This window comes from Oryzias latipes, chromosome 2 (genome assembly GCF_002234675.1).
Source record: "Oryzias latipes chromosome 2, ASM223467v1".
NCBI classification, from domain to species: Eukaryota; Metazoa; Chordata; class Actinopteri; order Beloniformes; family Adrianichthyidae; genus Oryzias; species Oryzias latipes.
This window is the reverse complement of record NC_019860.2, coordinates 18511397-18531823: the sequence shown is the minus strand read 5'-3', so window position 1 is coordinate 18531823 and position 20427 is coordinate 18511397. Positions and strand designations below refer to the sequence as shown.

The 20427-nt window shown below is 39.0% G+C and overlaps 1 protein-coding gene across 1 annotated transcript in view; it reads left to right on the top strand.

Annotated features, from left to right (window-relative positions):
- Positions 1-20427, top strand: part of LOC101170160 (gamma-aminobutyric acid receptor subunit gamma-3) — a 131539-nt gene that overhangs the window by 88326 nt on the left and 22786 nt on the right. Inside the window, exons 5-8 of the mRNA XM_023965629.1 lie at positions 11059-11150; positions 11381-11512; positions 16415-16497; positions 19318-19455. Coding sequence (XP_023821397.1) covers positions 11059-11150; positions 11381-11512; positions 16415-16497; positions 19318-19455 — 445 coding nt within the window. The remainder of the gene's footprint in view (positions 1-11058; positions 11151-11380; positions 11513-16414; positions 16498-19317; positions 19456-20427) is intronic.

Genomic DNA, 20427 nt, shown 5'->3' with positions numbered 1-20427 from the left:
TGCAAATGACTCTTTTGTTTCCTTCAAAGGTCTTCCCGTCTGATTCCCAAGAACAAAACAAAGCATGTTCATGAAATTAGCTTGGCGCATGCACGCATGCAACTTGGTCTTCAAAATGCCAGTCATATCCGCGGGTGCCGAGCACTTTTGTTTGTTACAAGTGTGACAGAAGTTCATTATCAGCCTTAAGCAGCGGTTGAATGACGGTGTTTACCATACATTTGTGCCCATCACACCGGAGAAGAATTTCTGTACAGCTCTAAGGCCAGAAGCAAATGCTTTCTGGTTGCTACGTTTATGCGAAGTGATTGGATCAGACTCTCAGAGAGAAAATTAATTACTCAAATATAATGTTTTGATGAAGTGTCATAACAGCCAGCCCAGAAGTGGACATGTGACTCTAGGAAATCAACCCTTGATGGTTATCATCTTTTCTTTTCTCTAAGTAGGATGCAAAATGTAGACCAGGGACTAATTTCCCAGGATTCGGGAGTTATAAATATTTATATCATCTCTGCAGCATTGGCTTTGCCTGAAGAAATACATTAGTCAGAGATATGTTCTGGTGTTCCCTGTTTTAAAGTGCAAATCCAGCATTCTGAAGCTTGTAGAGCTTCAGCTGTGAGAAAAAGGAGAGATTTTTGACCAAAGTTGAATAGGGGGTCTTGAACAGCCTAATTGGTTTATTTAAGATAACTTCTTTTTAGTTTACTCTGGAAAAAAATGCATGTAAAATACTGTCGTTTTTTATTTACCAGCAAACATTCATGACTTGTGGTCCTCTAGCTGATCATTTTACCATATTTCCCCCACTATAAAGCGCACTGGACGATAAGGCCCCCACCGTCAATGAATGGTCTGTTTTTGAAATTATGCATAAGGAGCACTGAACTATAAGCTGCATAAAACGAGACAGAAGAGTCAATAGATTGAGTCAATCGAACCTTATTAATTGCATTTACAGTAATTCTAGAACTTGTTTGCAATAGGCTAAATGTGAGCATCGTTAGCGTATTCACTATATCTGTAACTACCAACCTTGTGTGGCGACGACAAAACAGACTGAAACAAACGTTCCTGTGACCATGCTAACTCCCAAACTTTTTAGCAACCAGGCACACGCTCTTTTTCTTACCATGTGGATGGTAAATGTGTAAAATCAGTACAGCTTTGCCCATGTGGTATTTTGTTATGTAACAAATTATAGTTGAGCGCAGTGGGGAGCTGGAATCAATGTAGGGATGCCTCTAAACATTTTTATTTAATCCCAATATGGTACTGATACTGCAACGTTCAATATTATTATCAAGCTAGTATTATATCAGCATAAATTCTACATACTTTGACCTATTGTCGAGTGTGTAATAGGATAGAGGCTTAATGAGGTAGTATTGCTATGACAAATTGTAATGGCCAATAGCAGTATGAGAAAAAAAAAAAACCTAAAGATCCACTCCAATGAAAATGGTGTTTCAGGTGTTTTGAACATGTTCTTGTAGCAAAATTAAGACTAAAACTATGTTTCTGAATATTTTATTTAAATTGTTGTGAATCAGGAGCAGACAAAAAAATACTGTTGGATAAAGCTTGTAGTTGTTGCATAAAATCTACAATCGGAGGGCCACTAGCTCCCTGCTCGACTCCATTTACATCTTTGTTTCCTTGTCGTAGGTGACATCTCGCTCTAAACTGTACAGCTAGATGGCGCCAATATTGTTTTGTTGCACCACTAGTGTTGGGTTTAAATGTGAAGGACTGTAAGCTAGCGGTAGAGTGTGTAAACAGAGGGATGTTGGGAAGCGAGGGGGGGGGCTTACTCGTCGCCAACAGTCCCGGGAGTTCAAAACACCGAGGCAAATTTCTAATGAACTACTGCTGCTCTGCAGAAACTACGTCCAAGAAAATGCTGCAAGTGTTTTTTTTTTTATTTTGGCTAAATACAACATAATTATGATGAAAAGACCACTGAGAACACTTGTACAATAGATCAAAAGATGATCCGAGTGGGACTTAAAATAAATTCCACGTAAAAAAAAAAAGGTTAACTAAATTCAAGGTTGTCATTTCCAGCTTATGGAATGAACAGCTCAGGGGGAAAAGGCATAACTAACCAGCAGAAAACAAATAGAATAACTGCCTTTCTTATTCCTCAAACTCCACTTTCTGCTATTTGAGAAAGATGTGGAGATTTTATTTTTTTGACTAAGCATTTCTGCAAGTTGAGCTGTTAGTCGACTCCTGCGCTCTTCAACAATATTGATGCTGTTCTAAAAAGCCTTTCACCTCCACACTTGTGCAGGGAGCACAGAGGAACTTAGCTGTTGTTGTGGTCAGTGTGGGAAATGGAGCTTGGTTTGTAAAGGATTGTTCTTGCTTTCAATAGGTGCCTCACAGATCTCCGTTTTAGAGTTTGCCCCTTGGGTTATGTGCTTGCAAGGAGTTGTTGCTGTGATGCTCTCCTGCTGTATCTCATTGAAGATGCTGTAGAGCAGGGGTCTCAAACTCAATTTACCTGGGGGCCACTGAAGGCAGGGTCTAGCTGAGGCACACACACACGCAACTTGTGAGTGTTTGAGAGCCAGTAAATTTGTATGGAACATGTACTATACTATTAACTATACTCTATTAGTAACTGTTTTCTGTACAAAATGTACTTATAAAACTCTCATTCAAATACAATAAAATAGGTAAATAAAAAATCAATAAGTAAATAAATTAATAAGACATTTCTGTATTCTTAACACAGTTCAGTTACTGTTGAAATATAAGTATTAAACCTAAAAGAAGACTTAAATTTTACAGTTCTGTAACTTCCTTCAGTGGTTCTTCTGAACACGGCTTCTCTTGTCTACTTCTTACTGATGGACACTTGGCAGCACTTCCTCCGGTACTGAGACCCTCAGTGTGATTGAAGATGATTGTCAATAAATCTGGACTGTACTTGGACTTATTGATATTTAAGGTGGAGAAGTCAGTGAGAATGTGCTCCGATTTTTCAGTCTGTGTTGAATGTTTTTTTTTTTTAAGTTTACTTTTTAAAACACAAATCATTAAAGGAGAAACAAAATTCAGTTATTATTTTGGGATTTTCTTTCTTATGACTTTTTGCACATTTAAACCCTGGTCACAAGTTATTGTAGAGCAGCCAGTCAGCCACTCCTTTATTTTCATAGTTGAATTCAAACTGTGGTTAATAAAAGAACGGATGCTATTCATTGGAGATCAGAACAATCGTTACAGATAGCTGAGATCAAAGAAAGACTCAAAAACAGATGGAAATTTATGTTGGCGACACCAAATAAGTGCAGCCAAGATGCACAATAAGCATGTTTGGGGTCATGCAGGTGGACGCAACGCTGCGCAGATCACCTGGTGAGTGACGTATGATTTTGCTCCAACATCACCTGTCAATCATCACAAAAATATCACGAGAAAGGGGCGGGAGCAAGGCGCCAACCTACGCGAACGCAGCTGGAAATTTAGTACTGCACTGACTGCAAGCCGCCCAACACTACAAAACAATGCATTATGGGAAATGTGTCCTGACGGTTTTTGTAGTTGAGTGATTAATTAAAATAATTAAAAATACCGATTGATTAAAAAAGGCTACATACATTACAAAACATTAAAATAAATATAAAAGATATTATAACACAGATTATACTAAGGGGGAGAGGCATATTAAAACTGAATTGAATGTTAAGGACAACGCCAACTTCCTGTTATCCTTCAGTCTCGCTGCAGCTTCGCCTTCATCTCACCCCCCCCCCCCCCCCCGCCCCCGCCTGGTCTCCCCAACGATCCAGGTGAGGTGCTGGTTCATCTCAACACATATTTTTAGTGTGTCTAAGACTAAATCTTGTTGTTGCTCGCACATATTTAATGTTAGAGCCCCGTTAGCTGTCATTCATGTAGGTGTGGGACATTTATTCTCCTCAGCTGGCCCATCTCCCGCGGGAGCGGTGTGCTGCCCTAACACAACCGTGCATTAGAACCGTTTGGTCGGGGTTGATACGCCGCCACGTGCCTAACAGTAATAATAGCATCAACCCTCCCCCGGGTCTGTGCGACCCAGAGAAAAGTTCAGCACTCAGTGCATGTATTTAGAAAATTACGAGCGAATAAATACATTCTAAAAAGGAAAGTAAGGAACTCCTTAATGTGGTCCAGGGAGGGGGCTGTCAGGTTTCCTGCCTTAAATGTTTCTCTGCTTTCAAGCCCGGTCATTGTCACGCCCCCAAGAGTCATATACCTCACTGTGATTGGTTGCTTTGTCAGCTCGGCACACAACACTGAAAAAGTGTCATTCATACAAACTGACGGGACGCATTAACATTAAACTTTAATAATAACGCGGGGGCCCCAAAATATCATCTTGGCGGGCCGTTTGTTTGAGACCCCTGCTGTAGAGGTTTCTGGAGTCTTTTTTATTGGCTCAGACCCAGTTTCATCAGATGAAGGTGTGGTCTGCTGCTCCTCTGCTACTTTCAACACTGCTACCTTCAATTCTGCCTTTATGTGTCCCTAGTTTTGTCCCTAGTACATCTGTTAAGTACCTGCTGTGAACAGATTCAAAAATGTATTTATATAAGACATTTTTATGCCCAGTTCCACATGTTTGTGCTTGCAGAAAACAGTAACACACAGCCATAACAAGGCAAACAGCAATTCTGTATCACTGTAGGTGTATTTTATATTTCCATCTTATTGTAAAACCAAAGAAACAACCTTCAGCATTTATGTCTTTTTTATTTTAATCAACTTGTCTTGTGTGTATTGTTAGACACTGATTGATCTACATGCATGTATGCATGTTTTTATCTCTATATCCTCCAATAGTGGCTGGTCTCCAATAAACCCAGAGTCTTACCGGTGCTCTTTAGTTTAGACGCTGGTTTCTAATAGTGGCCGGTAGGCCTGCACAATAAATCGCAAATTTATCATTATCACGAAATCAAGCATATCACAAAAGACGGCGAAAATTGCAATAAATGATTACCTTAAATGTGCTACAACATGCTAATGGCACCTTAAAGTATTTAAGAATCAAATTACATAATTTTATGTATTGGACCGCATAGATCTACGCCCTCAAGTTGTTGACCAATCAGATGGAGCTCTTTTATTTTAAATGTTTGCCTCCTATGTAGACGAGGGTTAACTCTTATCTAAATTCAACTGTTGCAGTGAAATGGAAATGTTTTAGGTTATTTTGCTATTTGTTCATGTATCGCAAGTTATATCAGCCATCGCAATATTGATCACTAATATCACTTATTGCGAGTTCTTTCCACATCGTGCAGCCCTAGTGGCCAGAATCCTTTAATTACTACACAGTCTAGGTTGCTTGTGCTTCGTTTTTCTTTGCTACCCCACACTTTTATAATCATGTGGGCTCTGCATGCTAAATTTGAGAACTGTTGGATAGAAATTCTGAAATGGAATAGTGCTCTAGGATTAAGCTGATGAAGCAGCAGAACAAGAGGATTTTTAACAGGATCCAGAAAGAACTGGAGGATAAACCTGTTTGGACTTACAGCATAATAAATATGATGTGGGGCATTTTATATGCAACTTTATTACTAGTGCTTTAAGTAACGTCACATAGCGGAAAAAAGCCCCTATTGACATCGTCCATAAGCATATCTGTCTTTGTATATTGAAGCAAACGCAAAAGAAGGCAAAGTTGGTGCTGACTGTACTGTATTTGAAATATCCAAAGTAGAAATCAAGGCAAACACTGTAGAAAAGTTGATTAATTTAGTTGCAGATGCAGAATATAGATTTGTACCACTTATTGGACTACTTTTCTGGATAAGTTGAGCTTCTCACACAGAGACATCTCGACCCCGCGAGGCATAACCACTGAATTCTGTCAGATCATGGATCACAGTTTGGCTCTTCTAACTTTTGTCCAAATGAAATGCCAAACTTGGAATGTCGGCCATGAGTGTCAGCCGTCCTTAGACCAACCTTACAGGAGTGAGTCAATTGAAATCGATCTGTATGACAGTGAAAGTGTTTGCACTCTTACTAATTTGCATATTTGTTAAAATTCAACCAACAAGATAAACAACTCTTGTTACACAAAAGTAACTAAAGTGAACACATTCATCTAAATACTTATTTTTCAAAATCCTTGTCAATTTTTCACATCGTTTTATTCCTAATTAGCTTGTTGTAGAAAGCATGTCTCATCTTGAGGTCCCTCTTTGTATTGAACTCCATGAAAACAGCCACAGTCTCTTGGCATAGTTGGCAGATACGTTTGTTTCATATTTCACTGAAAAAATATACTGATTTCCACCTGGAAGCGGTGGCCCTTTGCTGTCAACTTTCCTTTTTTATTTACAGCTGACATTTTAGCAAAATGGGCTAGAAAGGGTCACAGAATGGTCCTACTACAGTGTTGCCACAAGTTTAAACCATTATTTGGCCAACCCCATTCAAGAACTTATACACACGGTTTTTATAAAGTGCTGCTGGCCGCATAATGTTAATTTCTCATTCGACATTTCTAGAAAGTTTAGCTGTTATAAGTGAAGCTGAACTTTCTTGGAAATAGTGGTTGTGCATAGTTTATTCATTTCATCATTCATACATGTATGGTTCTGCTGGAAAATTATTTCTATTAACGTTCTCAGCTGGGCAAATGCTCAATCTTTGTTTTGATCAATTGTTTTATTAGATTTGCTAATGCTGGAATGTAAGTACTCTATGGAGACATAATTACATTTTTTAATTTGATGTTTTTCTTTGCTATATTGTGTCAAGACATTCCCTTAAATGAACTGGCACTTGGGGAAAAAAAAGGATTTACGGTGAAACAAACAGATAAAGAGAAGAGATTGAATAGTTGCTATCTCCTTAGTAAATCAAATCTTGATTATTATGGTTAATTTGGCCATAAGTTTGTTACGGGCTGTCCTTGTAAGAGCACAGAATCCCTGTTTTTTTTGTGTAAGTATAGAGGAGATCTTGGATGCTTTTGGGGAGAAATTGCCAAGCGCACAAAAGTCTTCTTCTAAACCAATTTGGAATCCTTTTTTTATGAGGTGATTGACATGCAAAAAACCCTCAAATCATCTGACCTTTGTTGGATTGAATGGATGGGTTGAATGGATCATAAAGACAATTTAGTGTCAGTTTTATCTTCCTGTCTTTGTATTTTAATTTCCTATCTCGTCACAAAGTCAGATAATCTGGTAACAAATGACCAAAACAAGTGGTACCCATGGTAAGAATTACTAGTTATCTCCTTGAAGTTATCGACCAGAATCCAATTAGAGAGCCCGTTATTGACTGTCTGCAGTCTGAAACCTTTAGACCAAACATGTCTGGTTGGAGCTGTGACAGACACTAAGAGATAGTGGATCTGCAGAACCATGCGACTGTGGAGGATGTTGATGAAAGACGGCGGTAAATAGTGCAGAGCGAGCCGCCGCCATACAGAGACGATGAGGCCCGGGATAAGGAGGAAGCCATTTGTTCCTATGCCGTAAAAGTCGAGATAATTAATTTCAGTCAGACGTGCTTTTGTCGTCGACGTTCTTTGGCTTTAATAATGGATTTCACGTTATCAGATCGTAATGGAAATTCCTGAAGAAACCAAAGATGTTGATCTGTGAGGTTCATGTCTCCAAAGGGCTAAAGACATTCCTGTTGATGAAAGACTGAGTTTTGACTACAAGTGTTGGCCTGTAAAATTCTATTCTTTGATTTATTCATTTGTTTGTAAGTTATATATACTTTTAACACTTGATCTAAAGTTTTCAAGTCAGTATAGAATTTTTTTTTAAAGTGCTGATTAAAGTAAGAAACTCTATTGGATTTTTGGCGTTTGGATTTTCCAGAGGTATAAACTCGCTGTCACATCCCCATCATTAGTGTTGAGCTTCCTTTTCATCCAAATGTCAAACCAAACCTCAACAACAATAAGAGCTCTTAAAACTGCTTTACTAGTAAGGGCAGGCCACGTTTAAAGAAAAGGTCACAAAAGTCAGGAGATGCCACAAAGTAGAAAGATAGATTTCAGTAAAAATCATTGCAAAAATGCTCTTTTATCGAATTCCCTGAACTTTGGTCAAACTTGGAAGTACTCAGATTAGAAATGTCCTCCTTTAGTTCCATCTGAAACTTTATATTAGACCACCGCCACACAGAGTAACTCCTATTAAAGTCACATTACAGAGCTGAAATGACTGTTTCATCTCTCAGAAGCGATTGTTCAGCTCTTGAGGTTCGACCTTGCTGCTGATGGGTGCTGCCCGTTCATGTGCTATCTAGAGCCAGTAACCTTACGCTGCCCTGACCTTCCTCAGCTTCATAACGCTGGAACTTGAATTCATATGTAGTTGTTTTATGTTTCCCATATCTGTGTTGTTGTTTGTTTTTTTTTAGCATTTTCAGGTTAAGAATGAAGAAATAAACCCCATAATAAAGACATAAGGACAAAAGCTGCGATTTTTCCCCCACATATATGTAACCTAAATGAGATTAAATAGGACAAACATTTTGAAATCCCTAATGCAATGGTAAAGCACACAGTTGTATCTGTAAGATCAAGTTTTTTTTTAAAGCTATATCAATGAAACATTAAGTTTAATGTCTAAGCTGTCTCCTAAAAACACATCTGATCTTTTCCAGTTTAACTGGGTTAAGGATTTATTTTATCCACAACGGTTACGAAGATTTTCAACTGCTGCTACGTTCACACCGGCCTCTGCAACCTGCATTCTAGCACCCACTTCCAATAAAAGGTCTATGTAAACACACGTAAATGTGCGTTTCGAGCTTCTGCGTTCAACTGTCACATTTACGCACCACTATGCAACTTTTATGTCCATTGTCAGGCTCTATGTACAAAACATGCGGCCATTGAACGCATGTTGAAAGTTAAACCAGTTCAACTTTGACCAATTTGGTGGTGGTCAAATTCACGGAAGTGTCAACCATTGAAAAATCGATCTTAATAATTGCAGTTTGTGCCCAGACAGAATTATGACACCAAGTCAGTCCGTCATACTACCACAGAGTTTTAGAGTCACCATAGGAGAAAAAAATTACAAGAAGTTTGTGAAATCATGAGAAAAATTTCACAATGTTTAAGAATGAATTTGTAGAATGATGAGTAAAAGTAGTTTTTTTACCATTATAAAAATTGAGATTTTACGAGATTAAATCCTTTTATGACGCATTAGTCAGTTTACCATGAAAATATAAACAACAAAAATGAACAAATGTATTTCAGCGTGAGAGACGAAGCATTGTGCTTCATTCAGCATTGGGTTTACTAATGAGAGGTATTTCAATTAGTCAACATTATGTAAGAAGGACATTGAAAAGAAGATTCTTGACCCACAGGAGTGGATTTCTGGCGAGGAAGCCATTTACGCCGTTGGAAGTGTAGTTGCAGAGGTCAAAAAGCATTAAAGCACTCAGGAAGCCACGTTCATTGTGTTCTTGAGCGTGCGTCAGGTGCCTGGTATAAACTTATCATAAGTAAATTTAAGTCCTTGTTGACAACTTAACAAATACTGTTAAATTAGCCTCAATAAAAGGCTGTTATTAGGTTAAGCTTTATTGTTTCATTTGTAACCTGAAATAAATATTTAAAAATGTCTCTTCAAAAAAAAAAGCAACACATGAACATGATTCCCCAGCGCCTGACTACCCATCCAAGGTCAGATCCACATCTTTATATATTTTCACTATTCTAACTTTAGTAGGATGACCACGGTGGATCATTTCACCCATGGGTGTAACCAGGTTTTGCAGGTTTGAAAGACTTGTGAATTCTACTGAGGGCCACCTCCTCACCCTCCCCAGGGATTTCATCTCCCCATTTCTCCAACCTCTTTGATGGAGTTTAAAAAAGCAAGACAAAAGGACTGAATATGCGAATAGGGATGTGTCGTTATTCCCCTCAGAACTGGTGCAGGCCTAAAGAATGTAGAATGGAGACTTCATAAGAGCACTGGGGAATTGAGGGAATGTATTATTGAGAAAACTCAACATCTGTAAAAAAATAAAAATAAAATAAACTCGAAGAGATGTTTCGGTAGACCGAACATTTCGGATTACTGTTTCAAAAATGCAAAAGTTTTGTCAATATGCAGATCTTTAACAATTTGATACTGAAATGGTAAATACCAGATGGTCTGTAGCCCAACTACCAAAAAAATGGTTGTAAAATATGATTTGTAGTTAAATCATGAATAAAATGTTTGGAAAGCACCAAAGTGCCTAAATCAAATTGTTTATAAATATGTATCTTGTTATTACCAGGATGAGGAGATGATTGGGCTGTGAGCTAAAGCTGGGAGTGACACCAGGTTGCACAAGAAGAGATAACTAACAGAATGACTAGAACATTGGCCATCCAATTAAATCTTAAAAACCAGTCCACCTAACGTCTGGGATCTTAGCAACTATTTTAATGGTTCTTATGGACTTTATTCTTCCAGATAAATCCCAAAAGAAGGCCTATGTTCCATTCCTAAGATGTTCCTGCCCACTTGTTGCTGGTGTTATTGGTGTATGCTGCTTGGAGGAACCAAGTGTTGCATATAGGTGGATTTTTGAGCTGGAAAAAGAAGTACATCATCTGAACTTTGGAAGAAAGCATCATTGATTTATTAGAGAAAATTGACATATGCCATCTATTATTACTGCACAGATAACAAGGGGCTGTACGGTTCAATGGATGAGAAACCTTTGGAATGCTTTTTGTAGACTGTGTTCTCACTCATTGGGCTCTATAGAATAAAACAAGGCTGTTTAAATGCCCATTATAAAAGGATTATACTCACCACAGGATGAGAAACCCTATTTACCAGTAAAAACATTTCCTTTCAGAGTTCTTAGAACATATGGGCTATTTGTGCACATTTTCTTCTTTGATGTGGACACATTTGTGATCCAACGAGCACATCAATGACTTCTTCAGAGGGACGCGAGTGCTCCAGACTTTCTGCACAAACATCTCTTTCTTTTCCTGTCTCTTCCTCCTGGAAGGCACGTCTGATCATTTTTCCGACTCTGTTTGCCTCATTCCAGGAATACCAGATCGATATCATCTTTGCACAGACCTGGGTGGACACTCGTCTGCGGTACAACAGCAGCAGCATGCGGATTCTAACCCTCAACAGGTACCAAGACTTCACTAAAATAGCTTCAATCAGTGTGAATGAGTCTTCTGAGAACCATGTTACCCCTCTGAGGAGGGCTGTAATTAGCAGAACAAATTGATTGATGTGCTTAATTTTTTCCCCTCAATATTGTGTTATTTTATTACCTTGTTACTAGGGAGGCAGGCTGCCTCGTGCGTTTCACAGAGACGACGTCAGTGAATGTTTCTTTCCCCTTGTTGTCCAAACAGCAATATGGTCGGCTTGATCTGGCTGCCAGACACGATATTTAGGAATTCCAAGAATGCCGATTCTCACTGGATAACGACACCCAATCAGCTGCTTCGTATCTGGAACAATGGAAAAATACTTTACACGCTGAGGTAAGAGCCTTCCAAAAGCAGATCTAAAAAACTGTCAGTACTAAGTTATTTAGACCCTTCATCACTCAAAGGTTGCAATCTAGTGAAAGTTAGTCAACACAAAATGAGATACAGGTGTGTCAAGAGACCCCAAATCCTTCCTCCCTCCTTCTCCTCGTCTTTAAAGCTTTAGTCACAACTGCCCTTATGGGCCCATTTTTTTCAATGGGCATGCTGCAAGCGACGGGGCGTAGCGAACACTTATATAACACGCAAGATTGAAGCAGGTGTTTCGTACAATATTTGTCATTTTTTCCCAATTCCCCGCGCAATGTGCAAGGGACAGATGAATTCCTGTTCATGTGATAGGTGCGTGATAGGTGTGTGGACTTATCTGTGACATTCACATGCAGTCGGTAAGGGTCCTGCACTTGCAGCTTACTAATAACTAAAGTGTAGCACGATGTCAGGAAACGATAGCATACGTCATAAGTATTAGCCTTATGCCTTATGCATAAATATTGGCCTTAGTATATAATGATACACTCAACAATCTAACGTCCTTTATTTCAACGACATCCCATGAGGTAGCTGTACAAGTGTCAAGGACACACCTGCACTACCCCTAAGATATGACCCTCCACCCAAAAACCTGCAGCACCTGTATGGGTCAAAGCCCCCACCCCCCGATATTGGTGCATGTGACTAAAGCTCAACTCATTGGCACAGTTCTTTAAACTGATAGAACATTAGAAGGACTTCAGAACTTTTGTACTTTTTGCCTTCAGTAGTCTCAGAGTTCCTCTGTAAAAATGTATAACCATTATAATACCTTAGTGAAAAGAATATGTTTTTCATAATAACATGAAATTAAAACAGAGAAAATGATTCATCTTATTACAAGACAAAACAACAATTTGATAATGTTATTCCTCCCTGGAGAAATTAGTTCTGCGGGGTTCATTAGTCATTCCTGACTGCTGGGGAAAGCACCATCATGCAGTTTCTTTGTGGGCGGATGTTCTGCCAAAGGAACAGTTTCCCTCCAAAGGAAAGTAGGAACAGGAAGTTTAGTTGTTTTAAAACTAAGGTTAACAAAGAAAATGAGCAAAAATAGTTTTTTTAGAGAACCTCTGACACATAAATGAACGTGGGTTCTTGAATGCGCTCTTAGCATACGGTGTTCACAATAGACTGATGACTCACAGTTGGAAGAGGCTTGGTGTGGCAGCGGTGCAAATCTGGTCAATCCTGCTCCATTACACGTCCATTCTGATAAATGAAAGACTTGGTGTCGTAGAATTCCTTCCAGGCACAAACAACAATCATTCATCTCCCTTTCCTGATCAATCTGGTTTTGTCAAGGACACTACCGAACCTGATTAGTTTAACTTTTGACGTGCTCACGTTGTGCACGTGGAGCTCAAAAAGTGACTTTAAAAAAATCGTGTAATGTGAGAGTTTTAATCGCATATACGTGTTTCTACATAGACTTTTTATTGAAAGCTTTCACTCGGTGTGAACGTAGCATAAACTGCTGGTTTGGAAGTGCCAAATGCCAAATGCCTTATGGGATGTAGTCTTTCTTGTTTCTGTTTTTCCTAAATCATTAAATCCCATCAGTATAGACCAAAAAAACCATCTCAATAATGCCAATACCTAGTTGACCATAGAGGATAAGATTAAATGTAAAATATAATATGAATAGATGACCGTGTACAGGGACTTTACTTTTAAATACAATGATTGGGTTTTGTTTTTGAACTATGAAGAACAAATCACTTAGTTTTTTAGTTATACAGCAGGAAACCTAAACTTTGACCTCTGACCCACTTAACTGTGCTGGGATTACAAATATAACTCGTAATATACAAAAATATATTTAAAAACAAAAAGACTTCTCAGCGTAGTTCTTACCGTAACAAAAAAAATCAATCCCTCCCATCTTTCTATCTATCTATCTATCTATCTATCTATCTATCTATCTATCTCTATCTCTATCTCTATCTCTATCTCTATCTCTATCTCTATCTCTATCTCTATCTCTATCTCTATCTCTATCTCTCTCTCTCTTTTTCTTTCTCTTTCTTTCTCTCTCTCTCTTTCTCTTTCTCTTTCTCTCTCTCTCTCTATCTCTATCTCTATCTCTCCGGTCTTGATCATTCAGAGAGCTTATTTGACTATTTCATTTTAACCTTCTGATGTTCATTCATAGCATTAATTAGAAACGTTTGGCAAAGATTTAGTAAAAAACTATATCAGAACTTTAATGACAAATGTAGGTCAGATTTTTTTTTTTAAGATATGGTTTAATTTAGTCTTTAGAAAAACCAGTTGGGAATGATTCATGTTCCTTTCCTCCTTTTACTCTACTGTAAATGTAACTCAATGATAAACCAGGAAAAGACCTCGATACATCTGACAGTTATTGCCTAGAGGTGAGAACCACTAAATAAACTATTTTTTTCCCCATTTCTGGTTAGCCAGTCTACAACAAACTGTTATGGGAGTTTCTATAGACTTGCATGTTTGCGTCCTGAACTTGGAAAAAAAAAGATCAAGGCCTGCTGCACGTAAAGGACGTGAGGACAGTCCGTCCTGCCATGAATATTCTTGCTTGGTCTCCCCGTGTTGAGGCGTCGCAGAATGACATCAACAAGGTATAGAAAAGCCTCCAAACGTAACAGCAGAAAGAATATAAACCCTGAAAAATAGATGATTGCCTAAAGCAGCTCCACTCTGCCGATATTCCTCAGAGACGGAACAAGATCCACTTTCCTCTAAGTTAGATGCGCCTCCGTTCACTGCAGGGAGGGATGTGAACGCGGCGTGACAAGTCTGACATGAGCACGCAGCTCATTTCAGTGCATCATGTACAACAATAAATGCAACACAGGTTTAATGGCTTAGTTTGAACAGGGGTGGATAGGGAACATCTGATGTTTGATGGATTGGAATTGGGGGAAAAAGTCAAAGTTTCTGTTGTTTAAAAACCAAACCTTGAGCTTTTACTTATAAAAGTTTAACACAAAGAAAGATTTTGTTCTTTTCATTTTTGAGCATTAATTTTAAGCAAACTTGTAAAAAAAATTAAAACATATAAATAAACACAGCAGCTTTCAGTTTTGAATATTCAAAAGGAGTAGAAACCTCTCTAAAAGCCATCCTTTTCTCTTCACCTTTAGTGAAAGCTTCACTCTAAGCTTCATTTTTGGATTTAAAGACCCATTTGATGAAAGTTGTGGTTTTCACATGTTCTTGTTGCATTTTTCTGATGATGGAAATTCAGCTTACAGTTGCATTTCTGAGTATTTCTTTAGTCAGGCAGTTGTGACTCAAAAATGCAGTTTGAAAAAGATCGTGTTTGTGACGTAGAAAATACGCTGGATGGGCCGTAAGCTCCCTGCTCCGCTCCACTCCATTCCGATGCCTCCGCTTGTAGACGACTGGATCCACGTATGTCTTTGTTTTTTATCTCGTCTGACCTTTGAGTCATTTTTGTTGCACCGGTAATGTTAGATTTGGGGTGTGAGGAGCTGTAAACTAGCAGGAGAGCGAGTAAACGGAGAGCTCTCAGCTATGGGAGATGAGGAGGGTGAGGGTACCCCATGCCAATGGTTCCACCCACGACTTGGAAGCATATTTCTAATCAATCTGTAGAAACTGTCCTAGGAAACGACACAGGTTGGTTGATTTTGGCTGACAACAGCTTCATCATAATTTAAAGACCAGTGGGAACAATTGGAAAAGAAAAATCAAAAGGTTATTGAGGAAGAGTGGTCTAGAGTTGAACCCATAACTCCTATTATACCCATGAGCTTTCCAGGTGATCTCAAAGCTCTGGTGGATCAACACTAACCTGCTGCTCAGGAAACGGCTTTGAAGCTTCGGTTTATCTTCATTCATAATGATAGAATTATTACGTCAATTATTGTTGGAACCTCGTTAACCTTTTCAGAATCAGTTGGATCTGTAGCTGATCACCATTATCATTAGATGTTTCAGAAACATCTGTGAAAAACTAACAACGCTGCCCAACCTATACTAAACTATAACCTATTTATGACATCTTCTGTTTGCAGTTCAAGAGGTGAATGACACACACTGTGCACCATCTAACTTCTATACAAAGAAAAGTCTAAGATTCTTCACACTAGAAGGTTTATGGTCCCAGCATGCTCAGCGAATCGAATGAATCCCGAATGAGCAGAACGTCTCAACAGTCATTCAGAGGAAGTGAACTCTGTGTCTGTCAGACATCCGTTTGAAGAACTGGGTCATCAAGTAGACCTGCATCTGAAAAAAAAACGGATTTAACTCCAAAACTAAAAACAGACGATCAAAACTGCTCCAGACGATTGAAATTCCACTGATGAAACTTTAAATTGTTTCATTAAAAGCATATTAAGCCTCTCACATCCTCCATGTTTCCTGCTGCTTTTACTTTCGGATCCTCCGTGTTTCCCGATGAGTGAAGTTTTTACTGCACATTATTTTGAAGCGTGCAGGATTTACGTCCATTTTTAAGCCTCTTAAACGGAGAGCCAAACCTAGATTTACGGTTGGCGAAAACGAAAAAAAGAAACATCTGCTGAACTGACTTGTTCAGTGACCAAAGGAAAATTTCCCGGGATTCCGAGGCGGATGAGCCTCTGGGCTCTCACCTGGATGAAAAGACTCGTCTAACAATGATGAAGCAGTTCTGTCATTTGGAGCGATTTCGCACATCAACCGTGCAATCGAGTCTGATCCCACGCCATCTGCTTCTGTAAGGCCGCCGCTTCATACAGCAAAAAGGCACCGAACCCGCAACCGGCTGACGAGTCCTGTCTGGACGCTTTACGGTCCAGGAAACGGGACGATCCAAAGCAATTTCAGAGGTGGGAATGTCTTTGTCTGAGTCTGTCTCTGTTCGCCGTGCAGGATGACCATCAACGCCGAGTGCCAGCTGCAGCTCCATAATTTCCCCATGGACGAACACTCCTGTCCTCTGGTCTTCTCCAGCTGTGAGTATTGGCTGTGCCCGCATGCCAAATGCAAACACGCACCAAACCAACGGGGATCGCAAAATAAGAGGCAAAAGGACAAACTTAACTCTGGAAAATCAAAAAAACGAAAATGACACTTATGCTCCAGCATGAAAGATTTTTAAACTTGATGGGGGAAATAACTAAAAAGGCTCAGTGAGCCGCTTTTCAAAGCACCTCAACTGAAAATAAACGTCTGAAAAGAGATGAAAAATACAAACATGCCGAGAAAAATAAAAGAAAAATCTTCTGGAAAAAATAACATTTATGTTCCAGCATGAAAGATTTCTCCAAACGATAACAAACCGTTTTCTCAAATGACTGATTAGGGTACAGATTTACAAAAATCCATAAACGAAGTATGGATTTCAAAATAAGAGCGGAAATAAAATAAAAATTTAACTAAAAATACCAAATAGGATCAGAATAAGTGAATTCATCTTCCAGCATTAAGATTTTTTTCAAAATAGAAAGTTTTTTTACATTTCAGAAAGGATCAGAGTTAGTGTGCAGCTTTTCAAAACACATGTGCTTCAACCGAAAAGGAATTTTAAAAGAAGTATATTAATAAATACAAACTCGACTCTAAGAAAAACACACAAAAAACCAGGTCCAGAATTTTTGTTTGAGCATGAACATTTTTCCTAAATTTAATTGGAGGAAATGACTGATCGGGGTTGGTGCGCTGCTTTTTTAATACATTCAACAAAGTATATGTACCTCAAATGAACAGAAGCTTCAAAATAAGAGTGGAAAAATACAAACCTGACTCTAAAAAAATTCCAAAACTTCCAGAAAAGGTCCAACATGAAATATTTGTTATAAACTTTTCTTAAATTTCACAGAAAATGACTGATAGGTTAGTGTGCAGCTTTTTTAATAATATACTTACTAAAAAGTACATGTGGCTCAACTGAATAGGAACTTCAAAATAAGATCAATAATAAAATACAAAAGCAACTCTAAAAAAAAAAAAAACGAAATATCCCCAGCATGAAAGATTTCTCCAAACTAGATACTAGTTTCTAAAATCAGCTGAATACGTGATAGATGGCAGACTTTCTATCATGCAAAAAATTTTCATTTAAAACTTGAATCCCTTCAAAATATCTCCTGCTTTCTGTGAAAACTGTACTCTAGTGGAAAAGTTTCTACGAAATAGGCTTTAACAGAAGAAAGTTTTTGTCTGGTGCTTTGATTTATTGAGGTTTTTTATCTCTAAATTCAGGCGTATCTGGTTGTTACATTTATATAATGAAACGGGAACATTTCAACAGTACTGGCTCCAAGAAAAGAAGCAACAGAAGAAAGAACAAGCTTAAAAACGAAAGTCTCAATCATTCCCCCCCCCCCCCAAAGATGTGTAGAAATTGTGAAATCAGGAAGCAGACGTCAGAGCAAATGTAAACCCGACTTTTGGATGGATGGAGATGATCAAGAGTGTCTGTGAGGGACGTCATTTCTCATTTTGACAGCAGTGGATGCATCGTTCCTCTTCTCCTGAGGAGAAAACTGTTGGTGATGGTCTATGAAGCCCAGGAGCCTTCATTTCAGTCCTTTTTGTCCAAGACGCACAACAATATTTACAGGGAATAGTGGCTGCTCAATCCCCAGCCTTTAGAAGCATGGAGTCCCATTGAAGTAAACGACCCTCCTTTTTAATTCTTTCTTCTGGTTTAAGGAAAATCTCCTAACCTGCTTCACGCACAGGAGTCTGTTTGTCATTGCTGATTACAAAAGCCCGTCCATTCATGATGATCAGACATGCGTTTGTTTGTTTGTAACGGCCGTCGTTAGCGCAGAGAGCCATCGACCGTAAACAGGCTGCCATTAGGCTTCTGCTTTCACTGAAAGGAGCTTTCCCAGTAGATGAAATTAAATCTGTTATGTCAATAAATGAGCAGCCAGGGTTTTAAATATTAAACTTTTACTTTTTTCTGAAAAACACTATCCAGTACGGCCACAAGTAAGCATCATGTCAGGGTTTTTTTGTTTTGTTTTTTTTTTAAGTTGGAAAAAGTAGATTTTCACACGTCTGCTCATTTGACTCAACTCTTGGTTTCATCCATTTGGAGGAACAGATGAAGCTTTTTTTTCCACCAGTCCTAACCAAACTTTGCCTGCGAGTGGCATATTCCACAGCAGATGGTTTGTGAGCTCAGGATCTGCTGTGGAGGAGGAGAGAGACGAAGAGTCAGTGGAGTGTTCGGCCATGACAGCTGATCACCGAGCCACTGTTAGCCCTGACTTATCTCCACTGAGTACAGCCCAACATCTAAAATGTTCATTCTCATCAGCATGACGCAGACGCTCACTGCTCTCCATTAGTTTCTGTCATTTATTCTTGACATTACTGACAAATTGTAAGTGCAACACAACGTTCCAATATTCTGAGGTTTTTTTCAAGCTCTTTTCACCAACGACTGAATATAAATGAGAAAACAGAATAGATGACAGGAATGATATTAGCTAACCTGTTAGTCCTTTAAAAAAAATCATTATTTGATTTTCTTTATAGTTATTGATGGTTATCTTCAAAATGAGATTGTTTCCATCATTAGGAGGCACAACCCTTTATATGTCAGCTGATTCCCATTCTACTGAGAGAAAATGAGCTGGTTTTGACAGCGTGACAGACAGATGTCTTTGTGCTTTCTAAGAGAGTCAAACCTCGATGTGTTTCCTTTTGCAGGAAATAACAGAACTACATGAATTTGCCAAAACGTCCCTTTCCATGTGAAAGCTCTGCATAATTTTAGTACGCCAGAGTCTTGAAGCAAGTTTCCTTGTGTCTTGTAGACGGCTACCCGCGAGATGAGATCATCTACAAGTGGAAGCGGAACTCTGTGGAAACGTCGGACCAGAAATACTGGAGACTTTATCAGTTTGACTTCATGGGGCTGAGAAACACAACCGACGTGCTGACAACCACAGCCGGTAAGGGAAGGAGCAGGAAGCAAAGGATGATGGGAAATGGTTCCACCTCGGATAAGGGCTTTCTTTGAATCCACGTCAACGTTTGGACACCAGAGTAAAGCGTTCTATTGTTGGAGCCAAGGAAAGATGGAGAAATCTTCAAAAGGGATCAGATTACAGACGAGTGATACGTCCAAAAAAGAGGCTTTATTTCCATCATTTCCCCTTTCAAAATAAGACAATAAAATAATAGTGTGTGGAAGGTTTGGCCCCCTGCAGAGTTGGTACCCTTTGGCAAGTATCCCAGCCTGGAAACGCTTTTTGTAGCCAAGAGTCTCTCACATCTTGTTAGATGTATCTTCATCATCTTCTTTACCAAAGTCTTCAGTTCTTTTACTTTTCTCAGGTCTCTCCGGAGATTATCAACGATGTTGAGGTCAGGTGATTGAGGAGGCTGTGGCAAAACCTTCAGTTTCTGCCTCTAAATGTGTGCCAGCATGGATTTTAGCATCATTATCCATTTGGAGAATCCATCCTCTCTTCAACTTTAATGCTTCCTGTGCTGCAAGACAATCCCAAAGCATGATTGGGGTTCTCTTTTCATTTAACTCTTAGTCCTTCCTTTTCCAGATGTAGCTTTGCTCATTCCGCCCAAAAAAGTTCCCTTGTGCTATCCTAGGCACTTTAACATTGGGAGTTGGGTCATCTAGACCCTTTTTTCTTCAATGATTTGTGATCTTCACTGGTCTCCATGGATTACATGAAATCTTTCCACCTTTGTCCACCTTTGTCATGGTAGGGAGAACACGTCAATGTAAGGGGGGGGTCATCTAAGATAGCACAAGGGTTAAGCTCCACAGAACTTCTTCCCAAAATGCATCGGGCTTGTTAATATGTTCATTTGCGGACTTCAAAAGTGGAATTCTCTAGTGAGGAGGACCTAGAAGAAGTTTTCTTCTGATCACTCTGCCCTGAAGACCACATTTGGACCAC